The sequence below is a fragment of the Drosophila willistoni genome (genome assembly GCF_018902025.1).
Source record: "Drosophila willistoni isolate 14030-0811.24 chromosome XL unlocalized genomic scaffold, UCI_dwil_1.1 Seg141, whole genome shotgun sequence".
NCBI classification, from domain to species: Eukaryota; Metazoa; Arthropoda; class Insecta; order Diptera; family Drosophilidae; genus Drosophila; species Drosophila willistoni.
In genome coordinates, this window is record NW_025814052.1 from 244,024 (window position 1) to 264,506 (window position 20,483).

At 35.5% G+C, this 20,483-nt stretch overlaps 3 protein-coding genes and 1 long non-coding RNA gene across 9 annotated transcripts in view; 2 read left to right on the forward strand and 2 right to left on the reverse strand.

The window, feature by feature from the left end:
• The window catches only part of LOC6648605 (low-density lipoprotein receptor-related protein 2), a 123,031-nt gene extending 122,109 nt beyond the window's left edge, over positions 1 to 922 (forward strand). The window contains exons 13-14 of the mRNA XM_002070953.4: positions 51 to 301; positions 381 to 922. Coding sequence (XP_002070989.3) covers positions 51 to 301; positions 381 to 586 — 457 coding nt within the window. The 3' untranslated portion in view covers positions 587 to 922. The remainder of the gene's footprint in view (positions 1 to 50; positions 302 to 380) is intronic.
• A 2,397-nt stretch (positions 923 to 3,319) lies between these two features.
• LOC6648606 (B-cell CLL/lymphoma 7 protein family member A) lies at positions 3,320 to 4,732 on the reverse strand. Its single transcript, XM_002070954.4, has 2 exons — positions 4,124 to 4,732; positions 3,320 to 4,042 (listed from the first exon to the last, which is right to left on the reverse strand). The coding sequence occupies exons 1-2, from the start codon at positions 4,410 to 4,412 to the stop codon at positions 3,924 to 3,926; spliced, it is 408 nt and encodes a 135-aa protein (XP_002070990.1). The 5' UTR covers positions 4,413 to 4,732; the 3' UTR covers positions 3,320 to 3,923.
• A 741-nt stretch (positions 4,733 to 5,473) lies between these two features.
• Positions 5,474 to 20,483, forward strand: part of LOC6648607 (palmitoyltransferase ZDHHC8) — a 30,280-nt gene continuing 15,270 nt past the window's right edge. For 4 of the 6 annotated variants that reach the window (XM_002070955.4, XM_023178987.2, XM_023178986.2 and 1 more), the window contains exons 1-2: positions 5,478 to 5,511; positions 7,118 to 7,455. In XM_002070955.4, coding sequence (XP_002070991.3) covers positions 7,364 to 7,455 — 92 coding nt within the window. In that variant the 5' untranslated portion in view covers positions 5,478 to 5,511; positions 7,118 to 7,363. Of the gene's footprint in view, positions 5,512 to 7,117; positions 7,456 to 20,483 lie in introns of all 6 variants that reach the window. The other 2 variants (XM_023178989.2, XM_023178990.2) reach the window with 1 other exon arrangement.
• On the reverse strand, positions 9,945 to 12,188 carry LOC124460503. Its single transcript, XR_006954413.1, has 3 exons — positions 12,013 to 12,188; positions 10,321 to 10,455; positions 9,945 to 10,257 (listed from the first exon to the last, which is right to left on the reverse strand). It is a non-coding gene; the product is annotated as an uncharacterized LOC124460503 (long non-coding RNA).

The following is a 20,483-nucleotide window of genomic DNA, read 5'->3' on the forward strand; positions in this document are numbered from 1 at the left end:
AATAGTTCCACGATTATCTTAATTACTAAAATGGGATTCTCTTTTTTTAGTGGCAAACTGGCACGCATGCCCGCCATGACATCATCACAGAGCGTCACCTTCCGACATGGCTCGAATGTGGAATTCAATGAGAGCGGCTTCCCGGGAGCCTCGGCGCCAAGTGCTGGCGGCGATATGGCACCCATAGAGGGCTATAATCTGCAAACAGTCAATGCGAACAAGGCTCGTGATTTTGCCAATCCCATGTACGATGCCGTACAATCGGGCACCACCACAGATCCGGGCATGGGCAATGGTTCAGGTGAGCTGGAGAGAATCCCCTCCGCACCCCCCTGATGATTGGAATTTTCCTAATCCTTACATTACACACTTTTTCTCAGGCATTTACGATGTCCCCCAGGATCCAACGATCAAATCAAAATCGTCGGCAACATTCACTGAACCGGCATCAGCAATAATTGCTCCAAGCAGCATAACGCATAAATCGTCACCACAATTGCAATTGCGTACCCGTGAATTGGATCCATCGGCCGATACGGGCAAGGATACGCAATATCTGGTGGAGGAGGATAAATCTGAGTGCTGATATCAAGCCCAATGGGCGGCGGCAGCGTTTATCGACTGTCGGCGTCAACATCAACATCAACAGCAACAGCAAAAGCAACAACAACAGCAGCAACAGGATGCCGGCCGGTCTGAGATGCAACAAATGGTGGCTGCCACACGCAACAGTTATCCATTGCAGACATAACACAGACTTGTCCTTCATCAACAGCAACAGCAAGAACACCAACATGGACCCAGAAAACATCACAAATCCTGGCATGCCGGCAAAATCACCACCAAGGTGTAAAGGAAATCCAAACATATCCAAAATGAAACAAAAACAAAAAACAAAACATTTTTGAGGAAGAGTTAAAAAGCTAAAACAAACAAAAAAATAAAATGTTGCAATTATTATTATATAAATCTATATATATATATATATATATATATATATACCTATACACACACACACACACACACATACAGACAGAACATTAGGGTGGCCATTTTAGATAACTTTAGCCAATATCAAATTTCCATTGCCAACTCAAACGAATTGAAGATAAACATATATACATATAGGAATTCCATTCGATTCCAATATACGAATTTCGCAAAAGAAAAACAAAAAAATTAGCTGTCTACAGTATCTAAAAAAAAAAAGAAGTTTATTTGTTTTCAAATTTAATTTTTCACATTGAGACAAAAATGGAAATTTTTTTGGGAAATTAAACATTAATTGAAGAAAATGAAATCAAGGCCAGTCTAATGCCACATACGACATATACATATGTACACTAGGTTAGAACGGATCGGGCTTCAAGTCCGATATATATATATAAATATATATGTATACCTATTATATATATATATATTATTCTTTTGTGTTTCTCGTGCTAGTTGAAAAGTGAGCCAAGTCCATTATTATTGTCAGTTAGATAGAGAAGTCTGCTTCTGCTTTTTATCCTAGCATATCCTTTACCCAACACACACACACACACACACACACACACACACACACATTTTTTTTTGAGAAAGTATTTAGAAAGTTTTTTTCCGCCAAAAAAAAAAAAATCAAAGAATAAAGTGTAAAAACAAAAAATATGGCATAGAGTATATTTTTCTGAATGCTAAATGACAATATTAAACTATATATATATATATATCTTATATATATATATATATATATCAATATATATGTATACAAGGCGACTATGTAATTATATGTGTATTTGTTAACAAAAAAAAAAAAAAAAAAAACAGCCACTTCAAGCTACAATTTCTATATTTTTCTAGCAAAAAAGTAAAAAAAACGAAAAAAAAGACGAAAATCCAAACAAAATAAATAGCTAAAACAACAACAACAACAATATATATATATATACATATATGTATTGTAATTAATAATTTATACACAATTTTACAACAATTTATATATAAATACATAATTTTTTTTTTATTCTGCTTGCTAAAAGATTCCATTTAATGTGTACCATTCCATAGTTAAGGGAGAAGCTTAGCTTTTTCTTTTATTTTCCATTATTTTCTCAATTTTCTTTTCTGCATTGCATTCTGGCATTTTTCTCTTTGTTTTGTTTTTTTTTTTTATTGATTGTGTGTGTAGTTTATTTTTAAAATTTTATTTTATTTTTATTATTATTATTATTATATATATATATACATATATTTTTTTTTTTGTAACTTGTGCAAATCTGTGCTTCCTTTCTTTTAAGAGTGTTTTTTAGCATAAATTTTAGTGAAGAAAGAAATGAAAACTATGTAATGTCTATATATATACACATACATATATATATATATATATATATATATAAATATGTATGTATGATGTGGTACCGATGTGAAAAGTTAATGTATATTTTAATGTCAAGCGAAATGATAAAGATAAACGATGGATGGGAGATAGAAAGAAAGAAAATGAGATGAAAAACCTATTTGTTGAAAGAAATTAATTTTTTTTTATTATACAAAGAAAAAGAAAAGCTAAAACGAAGACAAACAACAACAAAAACATTCAATAAAAAATAATTACAAAAAAAAAAAACAACTATTAAAAAGCATTTTAAATTTTGTTTTTTTCAGAAATAAACTCAAAAGGACTTTTCTCTCGATGACCTTACTCAAAAAGGTTTAAGAAATCTTCTAGCTGCAAATTTTGGGACCCATGGCTATATCATATCGACTTTTAATTGCATACCTTGGCGGGCTATGCAACTTTTGCTTATGAAACTTTCATAGCATACATTTCGGGACTTAAATTCCATCTTAAACTCTATCTTGTCCATTTCAAGGACAACACATTAATTATGGCCGTTTGTGAGATCAAAGAACTTCCTTCTTGAGTTGGAATAACAACAATTTGGTGGCCAAAAGTTAGAGCATACTTATAGGCGGGGGATGCCAGCACCTACAAACTAAATAATAAAACTAATTTTTTCTTGTTTTTCTTTTTGCAAATATGTCAATTATATATATATAATACAGTTTCATACAGAAATATCGACTGAAATGTTAGTTATAGCTGATTCTCGAGCTGACTAACATGATATTCAATAAATTGATGGCGGCATATTTCATCAAAATTGCCACATTATACAATAGATAAGTATAGATCGTAAATATTTATATATATATAGGTATATTCTTTTATAGGTTATATGCTTATTTTAGGTTTAGGACTCGACCGAAAAGTTGCGGGTAATAAGTATTGTTTATACTACGAGTACAAAACTTGTTGAAGCGTTGAACATTACAAAAAAATTACGAGCATTTCTTGCTCTTAAGTAAAGAGAGATATAGAGAGTAAATATTTTAGCTTGATGAAACAAATAAATAAATTTACTTATCCTATTGTAAATCGAGCCTATGATTAATTTAAAGAATTCGTCGTAATATTAAATATTAAATAGCCTTAAGTCTTTCAAGTGACAGTGTGGGAGTAAAAAACGGGGGAAGCGGGTTGGGGAAGTTTTCGCCTTAAAGTTAAAGATCTTAACAACTAGCCAAACGAAAAGGAAATACACACTAATCTTAATAAATTATGTACTGAATAATGCAATCTCTCCATATCTAAGAGACATTTCCATCTTAAACTCTAATCGCATACACAGAAGCAAGAAAAAAAATAGAATGAGGAAAATAATAAGAAGAAATTCATGTCAATGAAATTAATTGTAAATTGATTGGTTAAAAGTCGTCATCGTCAGTGTCATTGGGTCTACTGCGACTGCAGATGGATCTGGGGCTGTGGTTGGGACGGGTTCTGGATCTGAAACCGGAACTGGGACCAGAGTTGGGATCGCGGCTGCTGGTAGTGCTGGTACGGAGGTTAATGGCGGCGAGAGACATATGGGAAAGGGTTAATCACTCGTTTTCAGACGTTTCACAGGACCATCGCTGCCTTGTGAATTCGAATCCTCGGAGAAGGGCATGCTGCTAACAAAATCGGCTCCCTGACTATCCGAGACTACGGAAAAACCTACCGAGAGAGAGAGCAGGAAAGAGAGAGAGAGATTACCTTATGGTGGCAGGTGTTAAAATATAATGTTTTGTTCATTACAGGTATTTGAATCCTCCGCCGTGAGACCCGCATAACTGGGTGTTATTTGTGGCGGTGTGGGTGTGCCTTTTAGCGAATTCTCCTTGTCACTGAGCTTGTTACTTAATTGCAGTTTAGATTTCTTTTCACTGTTGGACGAGATGGGAACCCATTTGTAAATCTTCATTGTCGTATCGCTGATAGTGACCCATTTCTTTTCCCAATGGCGAACCTTGTCCACCGCCTGCATCACACGCTTGATGTCATCCTTGGCCCGGCTGCGTGTCTCGGCGCGCACGCTGCGTGACATGGTGTGAATGAGGTGAGATGGGGAAAGGTGCAAGTACTGATGATACTCTCTGTGGTGCTACGGCGGCGGCGGGGGGATGGCTGGTCGACGGCTTTGATTTTCGGCGTCAACTAAAACTTATGTTTCCTTGTTTTTTATTGTATCCTAACAGTTAGACGTGTCCAGTTTGGTATCTTGTTTATTCCTTTTCAATCGATTTTGACGACGCTTGGTCAATGAATTCATATACATATAGATATCTGATAAATTCTTGATAAAATCCTGATATCAGACGCGAACGAAAGCGAAAATTTTTTTTGACTTAAGTGTTGGTAAACGTTTATTTCGGCAAATGTGCATGAATAGTGTGACCAAAGTGTACAATTTAATTGCATTTAGTATTTTTAGGTATCGTTTATCGTCATCGTTGATCGCCGACAGTTGTCGCGTGTTGACTGAGCGAATTGGCCGGCGGGCGAATGTTCAATTTTTACAGCGAATATTCACTTTTTTAAGGCGAATATTTCATTTTTTTACGGCTCGGTCAGTGTTGCTAGGTTTAGAGTTCTGAAAATAGCTAAACTAAAAATAGCTAAAATAGTTAACATAATAGCTTAATTATTTAGACATTAAGATTGATATTCATTCAATTCATATTTATTTTACATGGTATTCAACCATAAAACAAAGTGGTCAATAAATATAAATTCATATATATTGTTGGCAAAATATGGTCATGACAGAACATACCTTATATATAAAAATGCGCCCAGTGTCTTAATCTCCATCCTGTTGCCCAAGTTTCTAAACATGTATAAATAGTATTTATTAAATACTCTAAAATTGTTGTATAAAGCTAAAAAAAAATTACAATATTATAATAAAATAGCTAAATTTATAGCTAATAGCATTTTTAACATTTTCATAGCATTTGGTTTTAAAAAGTAGCTTGAAATGGTATAAAATAGCTAAACTGGCAACACTTCATGTGGTTGTTGTTTTTTTTGTTTTCGAAGTGAGCGGTCGTGTAGCGGACAGAAAGAAAGAAGATTTAGAGAAAGAAATAAAAAGAATAATTTAAAAAGGAAGGAAAATAATTGAAATCCATAAGAATCCTTTGGTAAATTAATATATTTTTTTTCGCTGTGTGTGTGTGATGTGTAGTGCAAAACGGAGAAACGGCAATGTCTGCGACCGACAAATAAGCGAGAAAAAAAATATGCGGAACAATTTTTTTTATTTGTTTTTTTCGTAATCTATACAACCCAAAATATGCATAATTGTTGTAATGTAGTGCAAATGGAAAGTGTATTTTATTGAAATGTGCGCATTTGGCGATTGAGAAAAAAAGAAAAAAAAGTTGAGGCGACGCCGCCGCCGAAAGAATAGCAAAATATAGCAAAAAAATAAGAAAGAAAAAAAAAACGTTGCAGGCAGCAACAACGTGCGTGCGTGTGTATAGAAAACGAAACGGAACGAACGTGGGGAGCAAGAAGCGAAAAAGCAGCGTAAACGGACTGAACGCGGAGAGAGCGTGTGTGCGAGAGAGAGAAAAAGGAAAAGAGAAATAAAGAAGGCTGGAAAAATAAAATTGTATGAAAAATAGGGAAAGTCGCACAGACACAAACACACACACACACACACACACACACACACACACACACACACACACACACACACATAAATGCTCTAGACCCTCGCCCCCTCCTTTTCTACCCCATACTCGATTTAACCAACTGGCATTAAAATTAACTGCATTTCGACAACAATAAACAATAAAAAAACGTGTATAAAAACAAAAAATTAAAATGAAAACCGTTAATTTTTGTTGTTCTTCACGCACATACACACATACATATACACGCACACTCGTTTATACACGCTCTAATGCGTATATATGTACCTATTGTATATGTTACTGTGTGTGTGTGTGTGTTTGCTTGTATATGTGTGAGGTATGGGAGTTTCTGCAATAGTTTTTCCTAGCTTCATAAGAACCCCCCAATCAACAACAATATTTAGACTAGAGTTAGAGAGAGAGAGAGAAAGAGGGAGGTACATAAAGAGCAAGACAGAGGCAGACACCTTATGATGTCGACTTTTCGTTTCGAATTTCATTAAAACAAAGAAATACCGCACCTTGAGGTCAAGAAGCCGTGTTTTTGGGATATCCTGCCGAGTAGACTCCTCCTAATTCCCATCTCTCTTAAAGTAGAACAATATAGGCATCTGATCTGATACATATGTATATACATATATATGTACATATATCGATTTGAAGTTCAAATCACTTTATTATCATGAACTGTTTCAGGGCGAAACTTCTGCCCTGCCCCTAGAAACTTTATTTTTTAACCATTTTAATGAGTAGAGCGGTTAATTTTTCCTTATCTTATCTCAAGTTACCTGATAGTCATTGAATTTAGCCGAAAAATTTAAATGTACATATGTATGAATATATGTATATATTTTCTTTGGTAGTGTACCATGACTCAACATTTTATGAGCAACTAGTAGTAGTCATAGCCGCATTGATTATTTTACTTCAAGTGACTCTTAGTTCGACTAAATAGATAATATCCTAAGGACATTCTGTGTGTGATTTTGGGTGCGTGTGTGTGTGTGTGTGTGTGTACCAATTGCTCTTTTCGTTTGCAATAATTCATTCTAATATATATTTTCTTGTTGTTGTCGTGTTTTGTTTTTGTCTTCTTGGCTCTCTGCAGTGTCTCTCCCTCTCTCTCCTGGTTTTGTTTTTTTTATTCGTTTTTTAGTCTCCTTCTTCGATATTATTTCACGCGTCGCCGCTTCGTCTCGCCGTCTCTGTCTAGCCAACTGTATCGTCATCAACAACAACAACAACATCATCATCATCATCATCACGCATTTTCATTGCCAACAACAGCAGCAACAACTGGCGCAACGGTCAACGACATTGAGAGAGACTACCAACAACAAGAACAACAACAACAATGCCCAAATGTGATGTGAAAACCCGTTACATTCCTGCGACTTTCGCCTGGATTGTGCTGCTCCTAACCACATTTCTCTTCTTCTTTTATCCGTAAGTTTTGCCTTGCCTTTTAAAAAAAACTGTTCTTTTTTCTAGATCTCTATATAAAGCTTATTTTTAAATGACCCAGTTCGGCTGGATCGAAAGAGAAATTTATCAATCCCTCCCTTTGTCCCTGTACACTCCTTGCCCCTGCTCCGGTTCCAGGAGCAAACTGTGGCTACTGTACCAACTAAACCAGAGGGCCGGGGCTAACTTCGACCGCGTCAAAGTTTGTATACCCTTGCAATTTTTTTGGTAACTCTTTCCTTACCTATAGCCATCAAAGTGGAATAACGTTTAAGCTAAAAAGGCTAATGTTTCCGAAAGAACGGCCTACATAGGAAATAACGAAGATATTGATCAAAGTCACTGTTTTCCACCGATCGTTCCTATGGGAGCTATATGATATATATACCTGATCCTTATCAAATTTGGCACAGTCATTAACAGATATATTAAACTAACAAATGTTTAATTTGAAAGCAATCGCGTCAAAAGTAACGAAGTTATTAACAAAAGTCACTGTTTTCGAAAGATCGTTCCTATGGGAGCTACATGATATAGTAACCCGATCTTGATCAAATTTGGCATAGTCGTTTATATGTGTAATTAACTCACCAATATTAAATTTCACGACAATAGCTCAGAAAATAACGAAGTTATTAAGAAAAGTCACTGTTCGTGACTTTGCCATTTGTATGGGAGCTATATGATATAGTGATCCGATCCGGCTGAATCCGAGATATACAACGCCTGCAGTATATACAAGCCTACATGCAAAATTTCAGCTCTGTAGCTCCAACGGTCGAGGAGGAGTTTGCGTTGATCCAGACGGACGGACGGACGGACGGACATGGCTATTTGAACTCGTCTCGTCGTGCTGATCAAGAATATATATACTTTATATGCTCGGAAATGCTTCCTTCTATGCGTTGCACACTTTTGACCAAAATTAATATACCCTTTTTGCAAGGGTATAAAAAGAGCAATTCATTGTTGAAGGAGATTCCAGATGAACGTGTCTTAAAAATTTACCAAAAACTCCCATGAGAAAAATGACTTGGCCTGGCCAACCGGTCACAAGCAGCTTAGTCCCTCCTCCCACTAACTAGCCTAGCCTAGACTTACATTTAAGGATATCGAGTGGGAAAAATAGAAATTCTCATTCAGTCACGAAAGCTCAGGAAAAGAAATGTGATAAAATTTCCCCTAAAAACTATTTTTTAACTTGTAAATTGGTACCATTTCTTTCTACCTCTAGACCTGGTTCTAGTTAACCTAATTAATCCAATTTTCAAACATCAAAAGTTTATGCAATTTGAGTGTCCTGAGGATAGAAAAATAACAATTGTGGGTTGTTGAAATCAAATCGCATCGGACCTCTTTTTTTCAAAGTTAGCTCGAATTTATTTTTTTAGCGAGTTGAAATTTTTAATTTGAGGTTATTTTTTAGTTTGTCATATGAGCTTAATATGACTTATATATCGATTCCTTTTTCATGCATTCGACCTGTAGCTGAAAATGGCATTTTGGGTTATATAATATTCATAAAATGAATTTATTTAAGCATGAACAATATTTCATATATAAATAAATCATCCTCATTTCTTGTGGAAATATTGTTCATGCTTAAATAAATTCATTTTATGAATATTATATAACCCAAAATGCCATTTTCAGCTACAGTTTTCACATCCGGTTGGGCATATTCTTAATCAAAGCTTGGCAGGACTCTTTCGAAATCGTCTTCTACGCGCTCTAACAATTGCCGATTGTTGGCACTTTTTTCTGTTGCCGCCCGATTCTATAGCTCACCCCATAAGTTATCGATGAGATGCAGATCAGAAGACTGAGTATGCCATCTGATCCGGGCACTTGTGACCAATTGGAATGAAAATAGCCAAGATATGCTGCGTATAAACGTTTTCCACAATGTAATCCAGAAGAGCTGAGTTAGCCCGTAGAGGCGCCACAGTTTTCCTGTAAGAGTGATGCGAGTTTAGGCCAAAGAATCACTTATCACAAGTCAAAACTTTTGAGAAGCATAAGAAAATCGTTGTACAAATATATAGACGGATCTATATGATCAGTCATATGGTATCCAATATGTTGGCAATAACATCTTTTGCCGATCATTAATTATTCAGTTTTCATCATGGCCTTGCACTTGCCCCCTCGTAACTTAGCGAATGAATTATTGCTCCAAATTGATTAATAATAGAGCCACAAATTTGATTACGCATATCTAAATTGATTATCGATAATTAAATTGATAAAAACAAAAATAGAAAAAAAGAATACTCTTTGTTACTTTTTTTTTCGAGTTCATCGTTAAACAATTATTTATTAATTGCTCGTTTTTCTGCAGAAAATTCGTCCTTTAACATTAAATGATTTATTTAATATTCCACTCTTCCTTCTTCCTTCTGCCCCCCCCCCCCCCCCATAACTTCTTGCTGTTGCTGTAATTTTTCTGCCTGCTTTTATTTATTTATTTTGTTGTTGCTTTTATTTCTTGTCCTCTTCTTGCTTTTTTTTGGGACAAGTGAAAGTTAACTTTAATTACAGAATTGTTCAAGTAAATTGAATTTCTGGATCGTTGCTTTAGCAACTTTTTTGATGATAGCCGACGACAAGGAGGAGGAAAGGAGAACGGGATAGATGCTTGGCTAGAAATGGTTGTGGCTAAGTGGGGTCGCCTGGCTGGGGTTGTGGGAGAGGAGAGGAAGTAATCGTGGTTTAGTCTTTCACTTTGACTAAAAAGTAAATACCAACAAAAAATATGATAAAAACGCAACAAGAGCAAGAGAGCTAGAGAGAGAAAAAGAGAGGGTGAATACCAATCCGAAGTACATATTTATCTCGTTCGGTTACTCTTCGTTCCGTTCCGTTCCGTTCCTTTCGTTTCTTTTTACTCCTCTAGGACTGCCCCCTCAATTAAATTGTTTGTAATTTGTGTTAAAAGCATTTCAAGGATTTGATTTTTTTCTGTACTCTTCTTGTCATACCCTGTAGAAAATGTAAAAAGTGAGGAAGTATATTAAGCAGAGTACATATAAGTAGTAAATAATATTAATAAGTATGGCACGTAAATCACTGTTTTTTTGTTTCAGTGGTGGATTTTGGCTGCCACTGACTTCTCTGATCCTAGTTGAGATCATTTAAAGGGAAATTTTTCTCATTTTCCGATGCCTACCTTGTTGGGCTGGGAAAAAACACACACACAAATGAGGCATTTAGATGTAGGCGCACTTTACAATCCTTTTATTAATAACACTTTTACCAATCATTTACTTAATGACTTTTCCCTTCTTCGGCTATATTTGACTATATTTTGTAAAAATGACTTCCTATTTCAATGATCTGTGATGAGCCTACTTTTTTTCTATGTCAAGATATAAAAAGTTTTCTTCAGGACGACTTTTAATACACATAAGCTGTTAATAGGAATAGAAACAGGATTTTATGTTATATACAGGGTGTCTCTAGGTCTATCGGCTTTTGCATTGGACACTCATTTCGAATGCAATCTAGAATTTATTTGATGTTTGACCTTTAAAACCTTTGACATTACAATCATGTTGGAAAATTGGCCCCTGTTTACATATACATATTTAACTCTGTGAAAGGATTTGTTGCCCTATATGGATCTATAGGTAAAATCTTGTATAATGCGAGCCAAATGTAGATTATGCCCTGCAGAGAGAATTTACAAAGTAAACGTCGAAGCTCGAGGGTTCTCCTTTTCGGCTCTGCATTTGCTGCAACTGATGCTGGATGTTGTAAATTAAGTTTGTTCGCATAAATCCCCCCTTGAGGCGCCGTTCCTTCTTTCATCTGTCTTTTTATCCTTATCCTTGTTTGCCACACACGCCCAAAGCAAGAATTTTCGTTGTAGAACTTTTAGAAAACAAAATTTAATTTAAGTTTAGAAGTCTTGCAGCAGAAATTTGCACACACACAAAATAGATGAACTACTGCATTTTTGAGTTGGGCGTGAAATTGTTTTTGACATTTGCCCTCAAGAGTTCCCCCCCAAGGGGAAAAAGGGCAAAGGAAACTGTGATTCATTTTCTACTGGTCGTTGGATACATTGATACGATGCCAGCTGTTTTATTGACGATTATTGACCATTATGTGAAGGACCAAGCAGCGAACCAGCCACCTAACCACCCACCCACAGAGTTCCTCATCATCGTCAGCCTTCAATCCGATAGCCCACAATCACTTTAGAGTCTACTGAACCGGAACTGCCTGTGTTGTGTGTCCTTAAACGAAGCCTGTTGTCCCTTCCATCTCTTCTCTATTCTCTTTTTGCAGTCGTATCGAGGAGAAAGAGAGGAGGAGAGAGTCAAGCCACAAGCTCGTCGTCGTTATGCATGGTATAAATGTTTTAGAAGCCATGCGATACACGTGTCCTTTTAGACTCCACACACACACACAGTGACATTTACTTCTACTACCATTGCATTTTGCAGTAATGTGAACTTTTTTCCCCACCCTTCTCCCTCCCAGTTTCTCTCATATATGTATATACAGGTTACCTAAAGTGAACGTATTACTTACCTGTAAACAACAACAAAAGTTAGTTGGTCCAAGTCTCGATTACATAATATCCTGTACTTTTTTTAAGTTGAATCCGTAAATAATGATTATTTTGATTTACCTGGAAAAAAAGACTTTTGTTAATATCAAATATTAACGTTAAAAAGGGAAAGATTCTACAGCTATTAGTTTCATTTAACTTTTTTGTGAAAAACGTCAATGTTTTCTTCTAATTAGGCCTACTTTAAAAATATTTTTCTATATTTCTACACCATAATTTTTGTAACAAAAGTTGACTTTTGAATCGTTCGTTTTTATAGCAACTATATATATAATGATGATGGTCCGATCTGTTCAAGTTTCATTCCAGTAGCTTTCAAACTGAGGACGTGAAGTTAATTGGGTCAGATGGAGATATAGACATGGCCACAAACTTGTCTTCTCTTGTCGTTTCTCTAATTGATTACAGATAATATAAGGCATATGAAAAGTTATAAATTTGTCAGACTATTGCATAGTTTGGGGGATACAGAACCCCTATATTAAAGCTCTAGATCCGCCTATGTGACTTTATGGGCTGGGAAAACTCTCCTTCTCTGCCTTACAAACATGTGACTGTTTTTTTTTTTTTTTGATATTTCTACAAATTTATCAATAGATATAATCAAAGAAATGATTCGTACCGATGATGTATAGATAGATGGTTAGAGTTTCCCATTAAAACGTTAGATATCAAATTGCTACATTCATGTGACAATGTCTGTCTATCTAACTTTTAATTGCCCAACAGGCTCGGCCAGTTGTTGTCCTTCAGCGTCACTCTCTCTCACTATCTCTCTCTCTCTCCCTGGGTTTTTCCTCGTTTGTCACTTTCCCAGTTTGATGATGTTGAGTTGAGTAAAAGTTTCATTTTTCAATTTTGTGCCATTGTTTTCCCTCTTCCTCTCTTTCTCTCTGCTCAACTCCCTAATGGCAATTTCAGTTGAATTTTTAGCATTTCCCTTCCTTAAGCTGCCCTTTGGCTGTGGGTCATTTACAGTACAATGCTTTTCAATGAGCTTCTTTTTTGTTTTGGGCGAACTGTAACCAATTTAAAAAAAAACGTATTTCTACCCATAGTTAGAGAGTGAGGCCTAGAGCTGGCAAACTATCGATAGTGGGTCCATTCGATATTTCCAATTGATTCGATAGTATCGATACTATCGCTAAATTTTAGTTTTAATTGATGGAAAAACAAGTTTAAAAGAGTTTTTACTTGATATGCACAAACCGTTTCCGTTGATAAGTTTACAATTCATAAATTTTTTAATTGGAACAGTGATTTTTTCACTGTATATGTTTAACAATATGTTACGATCCACTAAACATTCATATTTCTTAAAAACTATTTTCTATTTTAAATAATTTCAATCCATTAGAATTTGATTCATGATTGTTCAAAATGACCATAACTATCGATAGCGAAAAAAAACTATCGATGGTGCTATAAAAAAAGCCATCGATAGTTTGCCAGCTCTAGTGAGGTGTATATTACATTGATCGAAACGAAAACTGATAACTCACCGATGTTAATGGGCAACGTGCGACGGGCCCCGCCCATTAAATGTTTGCGTGATATTTAATAAACAAATTGCAATATATACTCGAAATGTGTGTGTGTGCTTTGTATTTTAATTCATTTATTATATTTAATATTTACTACTTAGGTATGTACACTAGGAATTTGAATTCCTAGGGACTCGCGTCTGCACCATACGGTACCGCCTATTAGGCATTGCTTAGCATGGAGCTTTGCCAAATCCTAGCCAAGGCTTCATTCTCTCCCCCTCTCTCTCTCTCTAGCCTCCTGAGCTCTTTCATAATGGTAACGGCAAACTTGCTGGATGCCTCCCATTCAGCCAGCATGAGCAGTACCAAGTTGTCCGCCGTGACTCCGTTTTCGACCTCCCCGAATAGTAGTAATTTCCAATGTCACTGATTTTTATAATCTTCGTCGAAAATGACCCAAAAAAATTGAGTCTAGCACTCTAAGTACCTTCTTTCAGGTATCAAGTTTCGCAGGCGTTTTCAAAACAGGGGGACAATATTACAAATACATACATATATATAATTCCATGCAATGTCACGAGAGAGTAAGACAGAGCTACGAATTTGATAAGCAAGGAATGACTCAGAAATGGTCATAAAAAAAAGAATATTAAGTTACCCAGAGGAGTCTAGAAACAGGGACAAACACGTAGAAAAAAAAAATCAACTACAAAAAATTATAAATCAAATTAGTAAAGCACAACCAAATGACATGTGTGTGTGTGTGTGTGTGCCGGTGTCGGTGTGGGTGTGTATGTGTGTTTCATGGCCAGGAGGAGGAACCTAAAAGGAACGTGGCCAATTCAAATCAATTAAGGTTTCGCACCCAGCAAATTGAAATAAATTGCAAAATAGAAAGCAAAAACGACAATTTGTTGTCATTGATTGGAAGAATCAACGAAAAGGAACCAATCCTCGTGCAAGAAGCCGCACAAACACACAAACAAATACGAGGACATACATTCTGTTCCTTTCTTTTTTTGCATTCCTCAAGAGAGGAGCATTTCCGGCGCCAACTTATTATGAGCTTACTTTGTGTTGGTTGAATGAACGAATAGTCGTACAGGAAATTGAATTCCTATGTAGTGTGTGGACCACCACCAGCGGAACAAAATGTCACTGAATGAACCAAGCCATGCTCCATCCTTCTCCATCTCAAGGCTAAAAAGTGGGAGGGAGAGAGAGAGAGAGAGAGAAAGATGTGGAGAAACAATCATTAAAGACAAATTTCAAAACGCAATTGTCAATTAATTTGACATGACAGAACGAGATACCACACACCGTGCCACCTGTCTGTCTGTGTGTGTGTGAATGTGCAACAACCTGTGGCCGTTGACCGTCGTTGGCCAAGAGCGAAAAACTTAATTATTTTGTCTTTCTCTCTCTTGCTAGTTTTCGTACACTATGCTACAGGAATTTTTTATCCATAAAAAGTTTTACTTCCTTCAAATTGTGCATTTAAGCATTTTATTCAAGTTGAAATTGACCAAAACGAATTACTTTATAATATGTACAAAATTTTGCATTGGCATAAAAACAAAAATCTATCCAAATTTTTAAGTACTTTTCAGTTTGTTGCTCATCTAGAAATATATATATGTGAACTATAAATATAGAAATGTTTACAACGAGGAATGAGAAACAAATGGAGAATGACAAATGATGTCCTAATGGGATTCTCAAAAAGTTCAAATGCAATATTTTATATCTCAAGTCTTTTGTTAATATAATTACCTAATAAACTTAACCTTGGTTAACAATTATGGCTGAAATAGTTTATTGCCATTTTATATAATGTTTATCGATTTCTGTATTAAAAGAATACTTGTGTGGGTGTGTAAGTTTTGTTGCATAGTGCTAAATAGTATGATTATTTTTGTAGAAACTCATTGACGATGATAAGAGGGGGGAAACATTGCCCGTTGTCGTCATGTGTGGGTCACATTATGTCTCTCTCTCCCTCTTCCTCTGTCCCACTCACATACACATACACATGCAAGTTTATAATTATAAATATGTACATATATATGGTATATGTAGAAATATCCCTACTATCGCAACAGAGAGAGAGAGAGAGAGAGAGAGAGACAAAAGGCGGCTAGCAGCGGCGGCGCGTATTAGTCATCCATCCAAAAGTGCCCAAGTGTGGCGATGGCCACAGAGTTCGCCTCGCAACTGATTTTGTTTTGTGTTGTTATCTATTTAATGTTTGGTTGCGTTGAGGAGGGTTGGTGAAAGGAGGGGGCGAGGGGACGAAAAATTAGGGCCATTTTATTTTGTCAAGTTTTTACTTTGTTGGTTGGCCTCGTCACATGGAAGCGGTCTGATTAAACAAAACATTTTCTACCAACTAATTCTTGGAATTTAGGGGTAAACAACATAAAATAAATTTGTTAAATAACAAATAATAAATCAAGTTTTACCTCAAACAAGATGGTTCTTATTATTTTCTCAAAAAATGTCATATGTGCCAAAGAATTGGGTGAAATCCATGCAATTCATGCCTAATCTATGCTGATCCACAGAGAGAGAGTGGCCGAGAGTGGATCTGAGGATGAGAAAGATGATTTTCTAGGCTTGACAGTATTCAGATTCACTGAGGGAACGGAGTTACAATGTTGTTCAAGAGGGTAGGATTGGGTGAGATTTGTGGTAGAGTAGTGATATAAAAGGGGGCGTGCTGACGGTTTTAGCCGCCTTCCTGGCCTTGTCATTTTCCAGTGTTATATGTATATATTTACTTAGATTTCGGTTTTGGCCGCCTTATTGGCCTTGTCATTTTCCAGTGATATATGTATATATTTACTTAGATTTCTTTGCTTTCAATAGGGTTAAAAATATATGTTTCCTACATTTTACTTTAGTTTTGCTAGAGTCTTGTCCATATCTCGTTAAAAATAAATCTTGTCGTGAGTATTTGATTCTACCAATTTAAAAAAAAAAAAACGCTGTCAAATTGAAAATATATTGAAAAAGTTAATATTGACCCTTTGTATGTTTCGACCTCTTTTTTTTTTTTTTTTTTTTGCCGTGTCTCAATATATTGAACATAACCTTTAAACTCTTTTAATCAAAATGATTAAAAATAAAATAATAAAAGAATAAAAATTTCTTTCCATTTAGTTAAGCCTTCATTTTGGTTTTCCCCCGGTATCGTAAAATTTTTAAACTTTGTGTCTCTAAGACTCTAAACAGCTAAAATAATAAGTTTTATTTTAGTAGCTATTAAATTAAGAACATCAGCGAGATTGGTTATATCGGAAAACGGCTTAACATGTGGATTAAGAATATATTTACTTTATAATTTTATCCTTTAAATGATTCATTTATTTTTCAATTATTAGTTGAACAGATTCGAGCGAATCGAGCACTTTACTTGACACCCCATATGATTCACTCACAGATCTGCCATGTAACTAATGAATTGCAAAGCTATAGTTGGTAATCGACAGATATGAATCAACTTGAAATATAACGCTTGGAAAAAAACACATACATATATTCCTTAATTAATATAAACAGCTGCGGTCGTATATCTATTCGTATCTGTAAGAAAATATTGATATAACACATAATTATGTAGAGAGTCGTAAATCAAATATTGTGTGACGATGCACTAAAATAATTGAAAATGAACGATATCCCGTCCGTATCCCTACAAACCAACAGAATTACTAATCGTATGTATTAATATCTGACTAAACAAGAATGATAACTATTTATTTCACCTTTCAATGATAAAAATAAATATTTATTTCAAACTTTTCGAGGTCTCTAACTAGCAAGTTCTTTAACTTGGCTGATTACTTTGCTAGAAGTAAGGGCCTACCACAACTTTAATGCTAAAATTAGTTGGGAAATAACATCTTTAATTAGTATATGGCAATGTTTATTTGATTAAATTGTAAATGTTTTTACAAAAATTGAGTTTGGGCTAGTTTTTTTTTTGTTTCTTTTTTGCTCCCAGGGGGATTTTGTTCTGCCATTTTAGCCTCCGCACATTCCCCCCACCGACTTCTTCTCCATCCGAATTTTGTGTATGTTTCTCCTTGTACAGGTAAAAATAAAATTGTGCCAGTTTCTGCTTCTTGTTCAGCCTATGTTGTGTGTGTGTGTGTGTGTTGTGTGTACATATGTATTTAGTTTTTTCTCTCTACACAATTATTGGGCAATCTTCAACATAAACGAAACTTTTTGTGACTCATGAGATGGAATGATGGAATAGGCTGGCTAGAAGGAGACGCAAAAGGAAGGGTCACAACTTGGATAATCAGGCAAAGTATAGAAGGGGGCAATGTCTCTCTCTCTCGCTCGCTCTGTCTCTCTTTTGCTAGCTTTGTCCCACCCCCCTTTCTGTCCTTCAGTTTGTCATGCGCTATGTCAAAAATTTATGTAATGGAAGAGTGAAGAAGGAGGAGGAGGAGAAGGAGGGATAGGGGACAAAACTGAAAAAATTGATTTTTTGTATATGATGGGTCCCATTCTGACAAAAAAAAACAGGCAACAGGGTTCAAAAATAAAAACCAGCAACAAAAAGAAAAAAATGGGTGCAGCTCTTCACAAAATAAATAAGGGGAGCAAAACCCGAATAACCGAGTATTCAAGTAAAAAAGGCCATAGCAAGGTCAAGCAACTTTATTGCAAATTTGCAAGGCTCATTGGCTTTACCTCATCATTATTATCATCATCATCATCATCATCTTGGCCCATCCATCATCATTGCTCCTTTTTCCATAAGGCTTGTTGACTTTATTTTCAATAAGAAAGTAGTCAATCAAACACTTTCTATGAAAAAGTTTCCGGAACAAATAAAATGAAAATAATATGTAAAGTCTAAAATCCAAACACCTTTTCCACTTTTGTGGGATTATTTGTGGATTGTGATGAAAAGTGGAAGAAAAGCCAAAAGAAAAACTCCTGGTAAAAATCATTTTTGGTAGTTATGTTTCGAGACACATTCAACTGATGCCGAGAAATTCATGTTCTCTTGGCATTTTCTTGGATTAGATGAAAGCTATCTATAAGAGAATGTTCCCAATTCGCTGAAAGAGGAGAAACCTAAACGTTTTCTTCAAATGTTTTAAATATGTACATATGTACTTTACATTTTGTTTTCATTTTTTAAAGAGTAAATGGCATATAAATGTATAAAATATATATACATATATTTCGTAGGGACAAACAATTGTCACCAAAATGACAAAAAGGAAGATCTAGATAAGTCACTTTATAGCAAAGAATTTATGCAGGGTATCTGACAAGTCGTGATGCCATAGTAACCTAATAAGGGGTAAAAACGAAAATTGAATTCAATTCGTTATTTTCTTTTATTAACAAGGCGTTGAAATTTGTTGAGTTTTTGTTTTGTTTTACTTTATTTTTTGTTATTTTGTTTTTTTCTGGGGTTTTTTTTTTTTGTTTTGTGTGTAGCATTTATGACAGGCAAATGAATTTTTGTTGTATTTTTTCGATTTTTGTATTTCGTTTTTCTGGGATTTGAATGGATGGGCCTCTGGGGCGTATGCGTAATGTTAGCTGTGTGTGTGTGAGTGTGTTTGTTTATAACTAAAAATATAAATGCCTCAATGTCGACGCCATTTTCCAGTTCCATTCCACATACACCACCCCAACCCACCCCTGTTGCCGCTCCTATCCCCCTTCGCCTACCTTACCCCTACCCATGCTAAGAAAAAAATAATCCCCATCTTTTCATTTCTTAAACTGTGCATGGCTCTTTTTTTATGCTAATTAAAATTGTTTTTTTTTGCTTTTCCTTTCATTTTTTTTTTTATTTTGCTTGTTTTAATTAGTGCACGTGAATGGACGAGAGTAGAGAGGAGGAGGGCGGCGAAAAGGCGGAGGCAAGGGGGCGATTTGTCGAGACAGTCGGAGTCCGAATGTTGTTGTTGGAGAAATAATTTCATAAATTTTGCAATTAGGCAAGATTGGATAATGGTTCCCTCTCGTGCCCAACAGTGAATTTTAGCCATGCAAAAAATTAAATGAAAAGTGAAAACGAAAATTGAACAATTTCAAATGGGCCACTTTTAAGCTAACTACACGCACAATCATGCACACCTACATATGTATGTATGCATGTTTGTAAGCCCACGCCCTACGCTTATGTTTATGTATGTATGTATGTGTATGTATGGATGTTTGGGTATGCATGCACAAACTTGGCAATTTACAATGTTAAACGGTTAACGGTTAAATGGGCTAACGTCATTGACATTGGTCGGTCGGAAGGGCGATCGGGTGCCATTCGGATGAGCGAACGACGAGTGGCCATGAGAAAGAGGAAGGAAGAGTATGAAGGGTAAAAGCGACGACATAATCGTTAAAAGCAATAGCAACAACAACAACAACGCGACTGTAATTGATGGCCAAAACTATGGTATGTGTGCGAGAGGGAAAGGAGACGAGAGTTGAGTGTGGGTGAGACGACGGTTAAGGTGAGATTGAGCAATTGAATTTTATTGATTGTTCACAGCCCGAGAGAGAGAGGGAGAGATAGAGAGAGAATGAGTATGAGGCAGAATGCATTAAACTGGACATCAACAGTTGAAATTATTTCTTGATGAGAAATGGAGCAGAAAACCTTGACTCCAGTGTTAGCAAAATACACTTATGGCCAGATTAATAAGTGTAAGTCTGAGGATTTAAGAACTATCCAAATAAATATGATGTGGCAAGTTTTACAATCAGCAAACTTATTCTCAATGATTTATGCTAGTATCATAAAGAAAAATTATTTTCTAAAAATTTATATAAAAAAAAAGAAACACTACATCAAGTGCGTAAATTCAAGAATTTTAATCAGTTAATATCCTTCCTCTTCTTCATGTTTTTATTGAATGAATTTTGATTTATAATTTAACAAATAATACAAAAAAATACTTTTC

Bases quoted from the DNA above. Each gene is read 5' to 3' on its own strand.
- LOC6648606 (XM_002070954.4), bottom strand. From the start codon at position 4,412: ATGTCACGCAGCGTGCGCGCCGAGACACGCAGCCGGGCCAAGGATGAC. The intron at 4,043-4,123 runs GTAATGAACAAA...CTCTCTCGGTAG, and splicing joins GGCGGAGGATTCAAATACCT to GTTTTTCCGTAGTCTCGGAT.